General features: G+C 40.7%; 1 protein-coding gene across 2 annotated transcripts in view; it reads left to right on the top strand.

Moving 5' to 3' along the window:
• The first annotated feature begins 475 nt into the window (after nt 1–475).
• The window catches only part of MED14 (mediator complex subunit 14), a 61,819-nt gene continuing 48,890 nt past the window's right edge, over nt 476–13,404 (top strand). For both annotated transcript variants that reach the window (XM_070291503.1, XM_070291502.1), the window contains exons 1-3: nt 476–1,086; nt 5,072–5,098; nt 8,241–8,346. In XM_070291503.1, the coding sequence (XP_070147604.1) occupies nt 878–1,086; nt 5,072–5,098; nt 8,241–8,346 (342 nt within the window). In that variant the 5' untranslated portion in view covers nt 476–877. The remainder of the gene's footprint in view (nt 1,087–5,071; nt 5,099–8,240; nt 8,347–13,404) is intronic.

Here is a 13,404-nt window from a genome sequence, read left to right as displayed (position 1 = left end):
CATTCAAGCTAAGTTATTCTGCCAGTGGCCCTTCTTCTACCCTCAATAATATTTTCTCGCATCTTTTCCCACAGTTAAAAAAAAAATGACGGAAACGTCTCCTATCCCACGAAAGGCGCATGGGCAGACTGTGGGAGATGCAAAGATCTGAGACGTCACAAGCGCTCAGCCGTAACAATTTCCTTTCGAGTCCAGAAACACAGGTCACAAATATCTGGGATTAGGGTGTCCTCCCCGGCTGGGCTGCACCCACCAGGGGAATGCTGACGGACACCTCAGCACAAATCTGATCTTTTTAAACTCCAAAGGGCGGCGAGGGCAAGGGCCGGGCAACTGCTGACGTTCTCAATGACAACACTGGCTCCGCCCTTACACTCACTTCCGGCGGCGCGCAGCCCCCATTTCCGCTTTTCCCGCCCGCGCGCCAGCCCCGCCCCACTCCCACGCGCCCCTCAACGTCCCCGCGCCCGACCGCAGGGAGAAAAGGCACAGGTTGCTGTCGGAAGTCCCCCTTTGGTTCCCCTTCCGTTCTTCCTAACGACTTCCGCTTTGGGCCGTCAATATGGACGCTGCGGCTGCCTGGCCGAGCGGCCTCTGAGCGGTTGCTGTGGCGCTGCTTCTCTGCGGCTGCCGCCCCGCTTCCCCGCCCTCCCCCCGCCCCTCGCTCCAGTCCCTGGAGCCGGCGGGCTTGTCGCTACATGGGGGCGGGCCTCTGCGGCCGGCCGTAAGGCTTCCTGTTCGGAGGCGGCTCGGCAGTAGCAGGCGGCGGCGGCGGCGACTCCGCCCGCGCCCACTTAGGCGCGGTGACTGAGCGCCTGGGAGGGAGGTTCGAGGGCCACATCTTGTACCGCTGCGCCAAGCCCGGCCCTGTGCCGCCATGGCCCCAGTGCAGCTGGAGAACCACCAGCTGGTCCCGCCCGGAGGCAGCGGCAGCGGCGGCCCCGCGTCAGCCCCGGCGCCTCCTCCTCCCGGAGCCGCCGTGGCAGCGGCCGCTGCGGCCGCGGCTAGCCCTGGCTACCGGCTGAGCACCCTCATCGAATTTCTGCTGCACCGGGCCTACTCGGAGCTCATGGTGCTGACGGACCTGTAAGTGCCGCGAAATCCACGCCTGTTCCCCAGCCCCCGCTTCCCGCCCAACCGGCTGAGAGGTTCGCACCTCCTTCTCCACAAGAGGCTGCTGCTTTCTCCTCTCCGCTGGGCTGCTTAAGTCTAGAATTTCTGAACTCTTGGGGCCCAGCGGAGGTGGAGGAGGAGCTTTCCATTTGGGGTCCTGGAGATGAAGCAACCGAGACTTGTAAATTATGCACGTTGTTTGACTTTCCCTGAAAAGCCCATCTTTGGAATTTTTGCTCGATTTGCCAGCTGAACCTTACTGATTTGTTGGTTGGAAGCTTTTTAGCCCAGACTCCTAGTTTAGGGTTTAGGAATATATATTATTCGGGCGTTTAAAAAAATTCCCAAAGACAAATTGTGTTACAGCCTCTTACGGTACATTTTAAATGTAGGTTGTAATTGCTTCTGACAAAGTTTGAACTCAGGAGATGTGTGTAAAATAATGCAAAATGTTGGATTCCAAGTTTGTTTTCCTGGAATGTTTGAGACTGTTTGAAGTCTTAACACATGTAGTGTAAGTAAAGATTTTTTGGGTAACTAGCCTGTTGTTATTGTCTCGTGGGGTATGAGGGGAGTTTATAAATCACCAAGTTAGCAGTAAAATGCCTTGGGATATGATTAGAGTGTTAATCCCTTCAGAATAGGATCAGAATACACTGTAATGATTTTCAGGTGTGTGAAGAAAAGTGAAATTTAGGGGTATATATAGTTGAATTACTGTTTAACATTTTTAAAATCTAGGTTCAGAGAAAGTAAGACTTACTAGTTTTCAGTTAGATTCATTTTTATCTTTTAGTAGACTCCAGTGTATTATTCAGTTGAAGTACATTTGTATGTAGGTATGAGGCTGTGAAGTGTCACAGTAATTTGTTGCTAGAGACTGTTAAAATACTCTTCTGCAGATGACTAAAAAAAGTTCCACTTATTCCTGTAAAACATTCTGAGAATTTTGATATACTTTATTGAGGGGGATGGAAAGAAGGCTACCCCTGTCTAATGAGGAAATTAAATAGCTGTCATGATTAGATTATGGTGGTAGTATACTTCTCTGCACCGTTTCTTGTTGGCTCTCATATAAGAATTTGAGTAGCCACGAGAAAAATCTCATGTACCCATCCCATGTATAGCTGTGGGAAAATGTTGAAAACTGCTATCTGTGGTGTGTAATTTGTATAATTTGTCTTTCCATAGGACATTTGTAGAAATTCTTGTGTTATTCTGTTTTAGCACTTAGTTATGAAAAGAGAAATATTTATTGCTGTAGGATAAGTACATAGGTTTAGTCTTACACACTTTATATGAGGATGATTCCTACACTTATCTCTCCAGCACAGACCTCTCCACTGAGCTGCAGACTTTCATTTAAGTACCTAGTGGACATTTCAGCGGACCAAGTCCAGAACCAAACTCCTGATTCCATTCAATCCCCCGCCCCCCCAAAAAAAAACCCTTTCCTATCTCACTAAGTACTCTCTCTATTCTTCCTCTGGATGCTTAGGCCAGGAATTTTGGAGTTAATTCCTGGCTCCTCTTTCTTCCAATCCCACATCAGTAAATTCTGTCATCTCTGGCTTCAGAATCCCACCACTTTTCAACCATTCCATCAAGTGTTAATCCTTTGCTCCTGTTGCTGCAGTAGTTGACTAACTGGTACCTCTGCTGCTACCCTTGCCCCTCCCTCTATGGTTTTTCCTTCATGAAATACCCAGGATGATCCTTTTAAAACTTATTTTTACTCACAACTTTCCCATGGTTCCCCATCTCAGAGTAAAAAACTTTTTATAGTCACCAATAGAGTGATCATAAAGTTTATGGTCCAGATGAGGATGCTTTTGAACATGAAAGGTAGTGCTATTAATAACTATGTCGGAGCAACAGGCATAAACTGGGACTGTATTGAGCAAACCAAGACTGTGGTCTACCTTTAAGGTCCTACGTGATGTGTCTTCTCTCCCTTACCGCCTTTGTTTAGTTGTTGTTTAGTCACTAAGTCATGTCCAATTCTTTGCGACCCCATGGACTGTAGCCCACCAGGCTCCTCTGTCCATGGGATTTCCCAGGCAAGATACTGGGATGGGTTGCTGTCTCTGTTTCCTCCATTGTAGACCATGGAGAATTTAAGGGGAAAATTCACTGTTGTTCTTGATACATAGGTATATAAAATAACTTTTTTCTCATTTGATTTGTGGTCACCAAAATTGGTTTAGGAATAAGTTCCTAGATCATGTATTTTCCCTTGTTCCAGGTAGAGACTGTCAGGATTAGTGTATTACTATAAAACCAGTGTTCAAGTATACTTTGAGTCTTATTTCTGCCACATTCGATGTTTGTGGAGTATTGAAAGTAAAAAAGGTGGCTTGTTTTTGGCCCCAGATTTCTAAATTTTTTTCTTTTGCTTGTTCATTGCCTCCTGCCTTTCCCTCACCCATGTATATGCTCTTATCTTAGAGTTTACATTCTGTTGTGATTTTTTTTTTAACAGATTTAGATTCTACTTTTTTAAAACTTTTTTTTTTTTTGATTGAAATCAGAAAATGCTAGAATCTTACACACTTTGGTGTAAATAAGGTTTTTGTGACTTACTGCACTTTCGGGCTCTTGCCCCAAGTGGTAGACTTGTCATCCATAAAGGAATTTTAAATAGATGAGGAGGAACTGGGGAGAAGGGGATGCGGGCAGCAAAGCCTATCCTTTGTCCCTGAAAAGATACTACCTCTGGCAGGAGAAGATCCTTTTAGGGTCTCTGGGACAAGGGGCAAGAGCTGAAACAATGATTCCTGTTCTTTCTGCCCCCGAAGACTCTGCTCTTCTCTCTTTTTTTTTTTTTTCTCTCTCACATGCACACAAGCATCCATGGTTCTCATTCTCTCCTCTCTTAAGGACAGGGAGAGTTCTCAAGGAGTGTCTTCTGAGTCTTTCACAGGCATAGGAACTTGCCAGCAACTGCTTTTACTTACAGTCTTATCATAATGCCTTAGATTTTGTTTCATCCTCTGATCTCCTGGCCCTTCCAACTCCTACCCAGTTTCTTTTGTCACTTGAATCATAACTTGAGCTCCCATCCCACTGTCTACACTAAGAACTGTAGGTAACTATAAGCCAGAGCTCATTTTAATAGTTCCCCTTCCTTGTACCGTGAATCTCTCGAGGTGGTTTTAGTTTTTCTGCACCTGTGGCATGTCAGTGGGAAAAGAGCGTCTTAAGTGGCTCAGTGTGTGTTCTTCAAGAATGGATCCGATGTAGGGGAGGCTTTAGAGTTCAGGCTGTTGAATCTTGAACCGTGGAGAATGTGATTCAGGAAGCAGATCAGGACCTTTCTAAGCATCAGTAGGTATGAGGGTGTTAAATGGTATAGTTTATCAGGGAAAATGGTGACATTGGTTGCTTGCTGTCAGTACTGCAGAACTAGCAAAAAAGAGATCAAGGTTTTCCTGGAGCTGTTTGAAAATAATCATATGCATCTCACCAAGCGACATCATAATTGCTGTATAACCCTTGGCTGACGCTGGCCCTTTCCCATGCCTAGCTTAACCCACCATAACAAAGCGTGAAGGGATTGGTGCTTGGAAGCAAGGTTCTGTTGAATATAGAGAGGCTCGCAACTAAGTAGTACCTTGTATTCATGACCATTTGGTCTTAAAAGAAGATTTTCTTTGACTTCTCTGTGATACAGTGTGCTAATAAGACTTGGGCTTTTTTTTTTTTTTTTTTTTAATGTTTGAGGTTCACGCAGTATCTTTTGAAGAATGGAGAGAAATGTTTCTTTGTTAGTTTTTCCTTTGTAGCTATATCACTGAAAACTTACAAAAGTTATGAGTGGAGCCACACAAGCCTATAGTGGCTATTTGTCCAGTTTTTCTGAAATGCTAAGGTATTTTAATAGAGTGAAAGTAAAGGCCATAATCATACTTTGATGAAGATGTGCATATATTTAGTCAACTTTTTTTTTTCTTCTTAGGCTGCCAAGGAAATCTGATGTGGAAAGGTGAGTATGAAAAAACCCTTAAATCTATGTTGATATATCTATGAGTGAGTGAGTGAGTTTATGTGAGTGAGAGAGAGTATGGGGGGAGATATGTGTAGGTATGGGTAGTAGGATTGTGGACTGGGAACCTAGGCCCAGAGAGCCTAGGGTGACTTCTCACATCATTTGTTTAAGATGTCCCTGGAAGTGTAATTTCTGTATCCTTGACAATTCTTGGTATGTGGCCAGCTCTGGACCTTGTCTTCTAGAAACTGACCAGGTCAAGTGCCTCAGGGGGTAGAAAGATGCAGAAGATAGAGAACTAAATGGAGATAGCTGGTCGGTCATTTCTCACTTTCTGCAGTGATATCTGATTAGATATCTTTAGAGAATGGACATTTGCCTACTGCTGTTACTGACTTACAGTTAAGAGAATTTTGATTCAGTTGGAGTTTGGGGCTTAAGACATAACTAAATGCTAGTTCGTTTCCACAGTCCAAGGGAACAAGAGAAATTAAAGTTTGAAAGATATCAGGGGATGGAGATTTAAATTGTGGCTACAGTATAGACTACTTGACTCTGTCTTTGGTACTACTTACGCTCCTTGGTTGATGTTTTTTTTAAATACCAAATCACTTGGGTGAATTTCAGCATTGTTAGTGGCTATGCTCCACCGACCCCCACCCCCACCCCCACTCCCAATGACCTTTTTGATAGAATTGGACAGAGATCGAAAAGATAGAGGTAAATGAGACCTCTACCTTGAAGTATACCTGTGTTATGGTTTGGCTGGTCCATTTTAAAGGAAGGAAATGAAAATCAGGATGTGTTCTGTCCATTCCGGGGTAGAAAGGGAAACTGGGCCTTGGAGAACCAACTCTTGCTGCCTGTCACCCCAGACAGCGTGTTGTCAAGGAAAAAAACATGTACAAGTAGTTTACAAAGGGGTATGTCTCCTTTCCAGTAGAGGAGCTCATCTGGCAAATGAAGTTCATAGTGTACAAATATGTTTGCTTTGGGAGAGAAGAGGAGACCTCACTTCCTCTGTAAGCTGTTGCTGAGTTAGAGAGCACTGAGGGACTGCCAGATGTGAGTGTACATTTAACATTTCTGCTGTGTCCCAGTCTTGCCTGTGATGTACTCTGCTTGTTTTATCTCTAAGGATCCTTCACAGACACTGGCAAAGATTCATAATTGTATCAGTGTCCTGGATTCTTCTCTACCACCAATAATCCTATTGCAGGCTGAATCTTCAGGAAGCTTTTCAGGTTGTTTGTGGGCTATGTATGCTCTTAATAGGAGCCAGACTCTATGGTCTTCAGTCAGGATTATGTTGCAGCAGAAGGTTTCATTTTGGTGCATTGTATTATGGGGTTACTGTTGCAAAGATGCAGAGGTATGGGTTGGATATGTAGGTTGTTGGATAGCTGTACTAAGATTAATATGTCAGAGTCCACTTGGAGGGAGGTTGATGTCTTTCTGGGGCCTGTCATCAGTCCTGACCTGTTGAATATTTTTTTGTGTGTCTTAAGGTAAATCATAAAAGGTAGTGTTATCAGTTTTGTAGCCGACATGAAGTTGCAAGGTCTAGCTAACATGCTGATTGACAAGATAAAGCTTTTGGTGTAAAGCTTTTAAGGCTTTATGAGGAAAGGATAAAAATACTGTTATTGGGAGAAAAAGCATTGTAGTGGATATAGCATGAAAATAGATATGGACAGACCTAGCTTTTATTTTTAGTGCTTTCTTTAACTTTGCTTGGATAATTTAATATCCAGGCTTTTCACTGAAATTAGTTTGGTAAGGAGTTGCGTAGTTAAGCTCTTTATTCAGTTTTATAAATCATGCTCCTGCCAAATGGGAAAAGGACCCTTGCTTTTGTAGAAATAATACAGTTTCAAGCTTTGGTAAGGGATTTTTCACTTCTTTCTCCTACCAAAAAGGTTCAGTTCAGTTCAGTCACTCAGTTGTGTCCGACTCTTTGTGACCCCATGAATCGCAGCACGCCAGGCCTCCCTGTCCATCACCAACTCCCAGAGTTCACCCAAACTCATGTGCATCGAGTCAGTGATGCCATCCAGCCATCTCATCCTCTGTCGTCCCCTTCTCCTCCTGCCCCTAATCCCTCCCAGCACCAGGGTCTTTTCCAATGAGTCAACTCTTCGCATGAGGTGGCCAAAGTATTGGAGTTTCAGCTTCAGCATCAGTCCTTCCAATGAACACCCAGGACTGGTCTCCTTTAGGATGGACTGGTTGGATCTCCTTGCAGTCCAGGGGACTCGCAAGAGTCTTCTCCAGCACCACAGTTCAAAAGCATCAATTCTTCGGCGCTCAGCTTTCTTCACAGTCCAACTCTCACATCCATACATGACCACTGGAAAAACCATAGTCTTGACTAGATGGACCTTTGTTGGCAAAGTAATATCTCTGCTTTTCAATATACTATCTAGTTTGGTCATAACTTTATGCAGAGTACATCATTAGAAACGCTGGGCTGGAAGAAGCACAATCTGGAATCAAGATTGCTGGGAGAAATATCAATAACCTCAAATATGCAGATGACACCACCCTTATGGCAGAAAGTGAAGAGGAACTAAACCTCTTGATGAAAGTGAAAGAGAGTGAAAAAGTTGGCTTAAAGCTCAACATTCAGAAAACGAAGGTCATGGCATCTGGTCCCATCACTTCATGGGAAATAGATGGGGAAACAGTGGAAACAGTGTCAGACTTTATTTTTTGGGGGCTCCAAAATCACTGCAGATGGTGATTGCAGCCATAAAATTAAAAGACACTTACTCCTTGGATTTCAAAGCATAATTTCATTCCCTTTGTGACCCAGTTAACTTTTATATAATAATTTTATATTTGTGAATATAGTATATTTTAGTAAACAACTTTTATCGTAGTATAAAATTAATTATAGCATGTGATTCATTGCCTAAGCATTCTATTGGATTTATTATTCTGAGGTAGAAAATGAGGCATATGCAGGTGATATACAAAATGTGACAATAATTCATATTTAGATAAATATTTTAGGTGGGTTCTTTCATTGTAATGGTTGTAAACAGATTGATTCATATTTTAGCTCAGATGAAATTAATTGTGAAATACTCCTTCAAATATGCTGATTCATTAAGAGTTATTTTGTTTTGTTTTAAAGGAAAATAGAAATAGTGCAGTTTGCTAGCCGGACACGCCAACTCTTCGTTCGACTATTAGCTTTAGTAAAATGGGCTAATAATGCTGGCAAAGTGGAAAAATGTGCGGTGAGTTAAACTTTCGACTTTATTTTATATAAAATAACTTTTTGAAATGTTAACTTGTAATAGGCATAGTTTCTAATTTTAATTCTAACATATATGCTGATATGTTTTCGGAGGCATTACTTATGTGAGTGATCATTTCTGTATGATAATGTATAGTATATATCTGTAGAAACTTATTTTTTGCTTATGGACACCTAATCAGAAAAAAAAGAGTAGACCATATCTGGAGACATTAAATATGAGACTGGATGTAAAGGGGGAAAATGGTTAGTTTACATTTGTATGATTTCTTAGAGTTTACAAAGTATTCCCTAAATTTTGCCTCTTGATTTCCTGACAACCCTTTGAGAGTCGCAGAGTCTGTATTCTCTTCTTATTTTACAGATAAGGAAATTAAGGAAATAAGGTTCCTAGAAGTTAAATGGCTTTTTCAGGGCCACAGAACTGACGACAGCATTTATCTGTCCCTTTATTTATTCATTGGGGCTTCCTTGGTGGCTCAGACAGTAAAGAATCCACCTGCAAAGCAGGAGACCCAGGTTTGGTCCCTGGGTTGGGAAGATCCCCTGGAGAAGGGCATGGCTACCTGCTCCAGTATTCTTGCCTGGAGAATTCCATGGACAGGGGAGCCTGGTGGGCTACAGTCTATGGAGTCACAAAGAGTCAGACACGACTGAACAGCTAACATACTTGTTTATTCATCTGTTCATTCTCCAGACCTTTATTGCACACAAGGCCTAAAGACATGGTGGATTGAGACTCAAATAAGGCATAGTCCCTGCCCTCAAGAAGCTCGTGGTCTTTTGACTGTTGGGTCACTTTTGAATTCAAAAGGATGACCTGTAGTGAAGTTTACCAAAGGTGCTAAAATATGCCCACCACACACACTCCCCTCAAAAGTTTTAAGCTGTATTCAAGAAGGGTTAAGGAGTTCATATTGGAAAGGGTAGAGTAATTATAATAAAGTGAATAAAATCCTAAAATGATGAGAGCATGTATTAATCCACATTAATTGAAGTCAATTCTCCAGATCCAGCTCTGCAAGGTCAAGTAGCCTTCTAGCCACTGTAGGAAAAGTGGATAGATTCTCTTAAGTGAACTTGACATTGATGCTCAGATTCTCTTTTCCCATTCCCATGTCATATGTAATGACATTTAAAAGTTTTATCAGTTTTTATAGGTGCAAGTTCAGAAAAAGCTTACACTGGATAAATTATATTCAGATCATTTTCAAATTCTGAATTTACCAGGTTTCCTAGATAAAATCAGCTACTCAGTTTAGAGGTAATTTATTTTTTGCACCTGTCAAGCTAAGTTGAAATATTTTGATAGTAACTGTATCTGCACATTTGTTAGGGTTTGCATATTCCATAAAGTTTCACTTCAGAAAGAAATCTATAACACAATTGTATTTCTGCCCATGACTTTCTGAAATGTCTCCTCAATTTTAGTGCATTTGATATCCAGTGCATTTGATATCTTCAGTTTCACTAAGTTCCCCTATCATTAGACAGAAAGCTTATGTGAAAATTGCTAAAGTGAAAGGAAAAGAGGTTATGAAGAAGCTGAGAACTTAAAATTCTAGAATAATATATTTTTTGAAAGTTAAAAGAAGACTCTTTTCTAGCCACAGATTTTCTTTGTCTCTAGGAGTAAGCTGATATCATCCTTCTATATAACATTGGTCAAAGAGGGGGGTATCTTGTACAATATATTTAGTTTTTTTAATGGGGGAAAAGTCCTTTTATTTATTCATCTGTCCATTGATTTGCTTGGTAAATTAAAGTTTGTAGACAGAAAGTCTTTTGTACACTGTAAAGCATCATTCAAAGAATACTTATTTTTTTTAAATAAAGATGAATATAAAGATGAATAAACTGGCTTATTTTAAGCTTATTCATCAGAAAATTTACAATTCGTTTCATTGTTTTTGGAAATTTGGGCACCAAGCCTAATGAATCTATTTTGGCCAAAATGAAGAAGCATGGTATAGTATTTCTGAAAAGTCCCAAGGTTTCTTTTCAATAGTTAGTTAATTTGGTGTTATCTTTTCCTAAAGATATTCAAACTTTCAGTGAAGAATTAGGTATTACTGAAGTATATAAAATGCAAGTGTTCAATTTTTCAAATCCAGTGTTAAATCCCTTATTATACCATGGGTCTTTAAATTACCTGTTTGATACTACTGAGCTGTATGTTGATAAAATAATACAAGCAAAATCTAAAACTCTTGGTTTTGATATTGAGCCATATTGTATTCATCTTTCATTAATTCATAGTATTTTCCTATTAGTTTTTTGAACTGGTTGTCATAGTAAGTCATATTCTGAATAAAGTCTCATATTTAACTTTATACATAATGTTTCAGTATTTTTGTTTTGAATGTAGATACCGTTGTGCTTTTGTCAAGAATAAAGTCCATAAACTGGAGAATTAGAGGATTATTCACATATTGACACTTGGTGTTCTCAACTTAATGATTATTTAACTAGACTCATTAGAGGTTCTTAATAGATAATGATCTTTAGCCATGCCAGACACATTAAGTTGCTAGCTGAATGCGTAAATACATGGTTTATAGAACTCTGACTAATGGTAAAACAACCTGGATAATGTTCTAGCTAAGAAAAAGAAAAATCTCTCTCCTTGAGCTTTTTTAAAAGCAATATTGAGGTTCAATTCACATGCCATACAGGCTACGTACAATTCTGAGAATTCCTGGTGATCCAGTCGTTAGGACTCTGCACTTCCACTGCAGGCAGCACAGATTCGATCCCTGGTCAGGGAACTAAAATCCCACAGACTGTAGTGTGGCCAAAAGACGATAATAAAAAAGTGTACAATTCAGTGGGTTTTGGTATATTCACAGATATGTGCAACCATCACCACAGTTGGTTTTAGAAAATTTTCAAATTGTTACCCTTTAATTGTCACCCCAAGTACCCCCCCAGTCCTAAGCAGTCTCTGCTGTCTCTATATATATGCCTCTTCTGAATATTTACATATAAATGGAATCATAATATATAGTCTTTTGTGATTGTCTTCTTTCATTTAGCATAGTGTTTTCAAGGGTCTTCCATGTTGTACCGTGTATCAGTACTTCATTTTTATAGCTGAATTGTATGGATCTACGCATTTTGTTTATCATTCATCCATCAATGGACTTTGAGGTTGTTTTCAGTTTGGGGCTATTATGAATAGTGTTGCTATAAACATTTATATACAAGTTCCTGTGTGGGTATGTGTTTTCATTTCTCTTGGGTATATACCTAGGAGTGGAATGGTTGGATCATATGGTAACTATATTTAGTAATCATTTGAGGAACTGCCAGACTATTTTCAAAAATGTCTATACCATTTTACATTCCCATCAGCAATGTAAGAGGGTTCCAGTTTCTCCATGCCAGCACCTGTTATTGTCTGACATTTTGGTTCTAGCCATCCTAGTAGGTGTGAAGTGGCACCTCACTGGGTTTTTTGTTTGCATTTCTCTGATGACTAGTGATATTGAACATCTTTTCATGTGCTTTTGGTCATTTGTATATTTTCCTTAAGTGTCTATTTGATGCTCAGTTAAAAATTTTAAAGGAGTTTGCTGCTGCTGCTGCTGCTGCTGCTAAGTCGCTTCAGTCTTGTCCGACTCTATGCGACCCCATAGACGGCAGCCCACCAGGCTCCCCTGTCCCTGGGATTCTCCAGGCAGGAACACTGGAGTGGGTTGCCATTTCCTTCTCCAATGCGTGAAAATGAAAAGTGAAAGTGAAGTCGCTCAGTCGTCTCCGACTCTCAGCGACCCCATGGACTGCAGCCCACCAGGCTCCTCTGTCTGTGGGATTTTCCAGGCGAGAGTACTGGAGTGGGGTGCCATTGCCTTCTCCATAAAGGAGTTTATTATTAATCATATCAAAAGCTGGTATGTGAGTACTTAAAAAAAGAACATGGTGATCATTAGGGACCTATATGGATTCACTTATTTAATAAGTAACTCAAAACTTAAATTTTATTAATTTGATTTCTAAGTCAAAGAAATACAGCTGGGTTAGTTTGAGTCTAGCAGGGCCGTTTAGAGAGTTTCGTTAATTACCCACATTTAAGGTGGAGCAGTGTAGGCCGGATGAACTGTGATACCCCATGAGGGTTGATGCACATCTTCCTGGAGGGAAATCTTTAGTATTCTTTGGCTTAAGCATTTTTACAGTGTCCTGAGTGAATGGAGACTTGGGATGACCTAAATCTGATTAACAGTAGTTGAAAGTAACAGAAGTAACAGAAAGTAACAGTAACAGAAGTTGAAAGAAGCAGGATTCAAAATGGTTTTAAATATGTTAAAATCAGAGTAGAGTCATGCTTCAGGTTCAGGATGGGAAAGGGGACCTTGTTTGAAGGAGATTGATGCACAGAAGATCAAGGCCTTTTAGTTAACTTCAAGGTTGCTGTGTGGTAACAGTGTCATGGCTCCTGATGTTAGAAGTTAGTGTTGGTGGTATTCGTAGGACTCCCATTTTACTAGTCATGGAAGGTAGCATTTCTACAGGGCTGTGCTGGTCTTAACTGAAGAGTTAGAAAAAAGTTTTTGGTTCCAGCTTCTCTGATTATTGACTATCTTTGAGCAAGTGTATAAACCTCAGCCTCAAGTTTTTCATCTCTAAGGTGATGGTAATTAACTGTTTTTGTCTATTTCTTAGAGTTGTAAAAATCAGATAATAAGTGTGGGAATGCTGAGAAAATGTAGGGCATTGTGTGAGCCTGATGTGTTACTAATTCTGGATGTGATATTTTAAGTTGATCACTGATAAACTGGACCATTTCCAAGCAGTGGACTAGGGATGGTAAGTCAGGAATTTGGAAATGTGAAGACTAATTGATATGGTTTGCAATGTTCAGCTTGAAGATAGAGGGCAGCTTCCCCTATTTGAAAGACATGAGAGACTTTTAAATATTGTTCCAAAAGGAATTAGTTTTCAGCTTCTGGATGAACTCGTTAGTTTAGGCACACTTGTGAAATGCATTGAGTAGAGAACTGATGGAAAGGTTTTCCCTATCGGGCATGAAGTTGGC

This window comes from Ovis canadensis, chromosome X (genome assembly GCF_042477335.2).
Source record: "Ovis canadensis isolate MfBH-ARS-UI-01 breed Bighorn chromosome X, ARS-UI_OviCan_v2, whole genome shotgun sequence".
NCBI classification, from domain to species: domain Eukaryota; kingdom Metazoa; phylum Chordata; class Mammalia; order Artiodactyla; family Bovidae; genus Ovis; species Ovis canadensis.
This window is presented reverse-complemented; position numbering and strand designations above follow the sequence as displayed.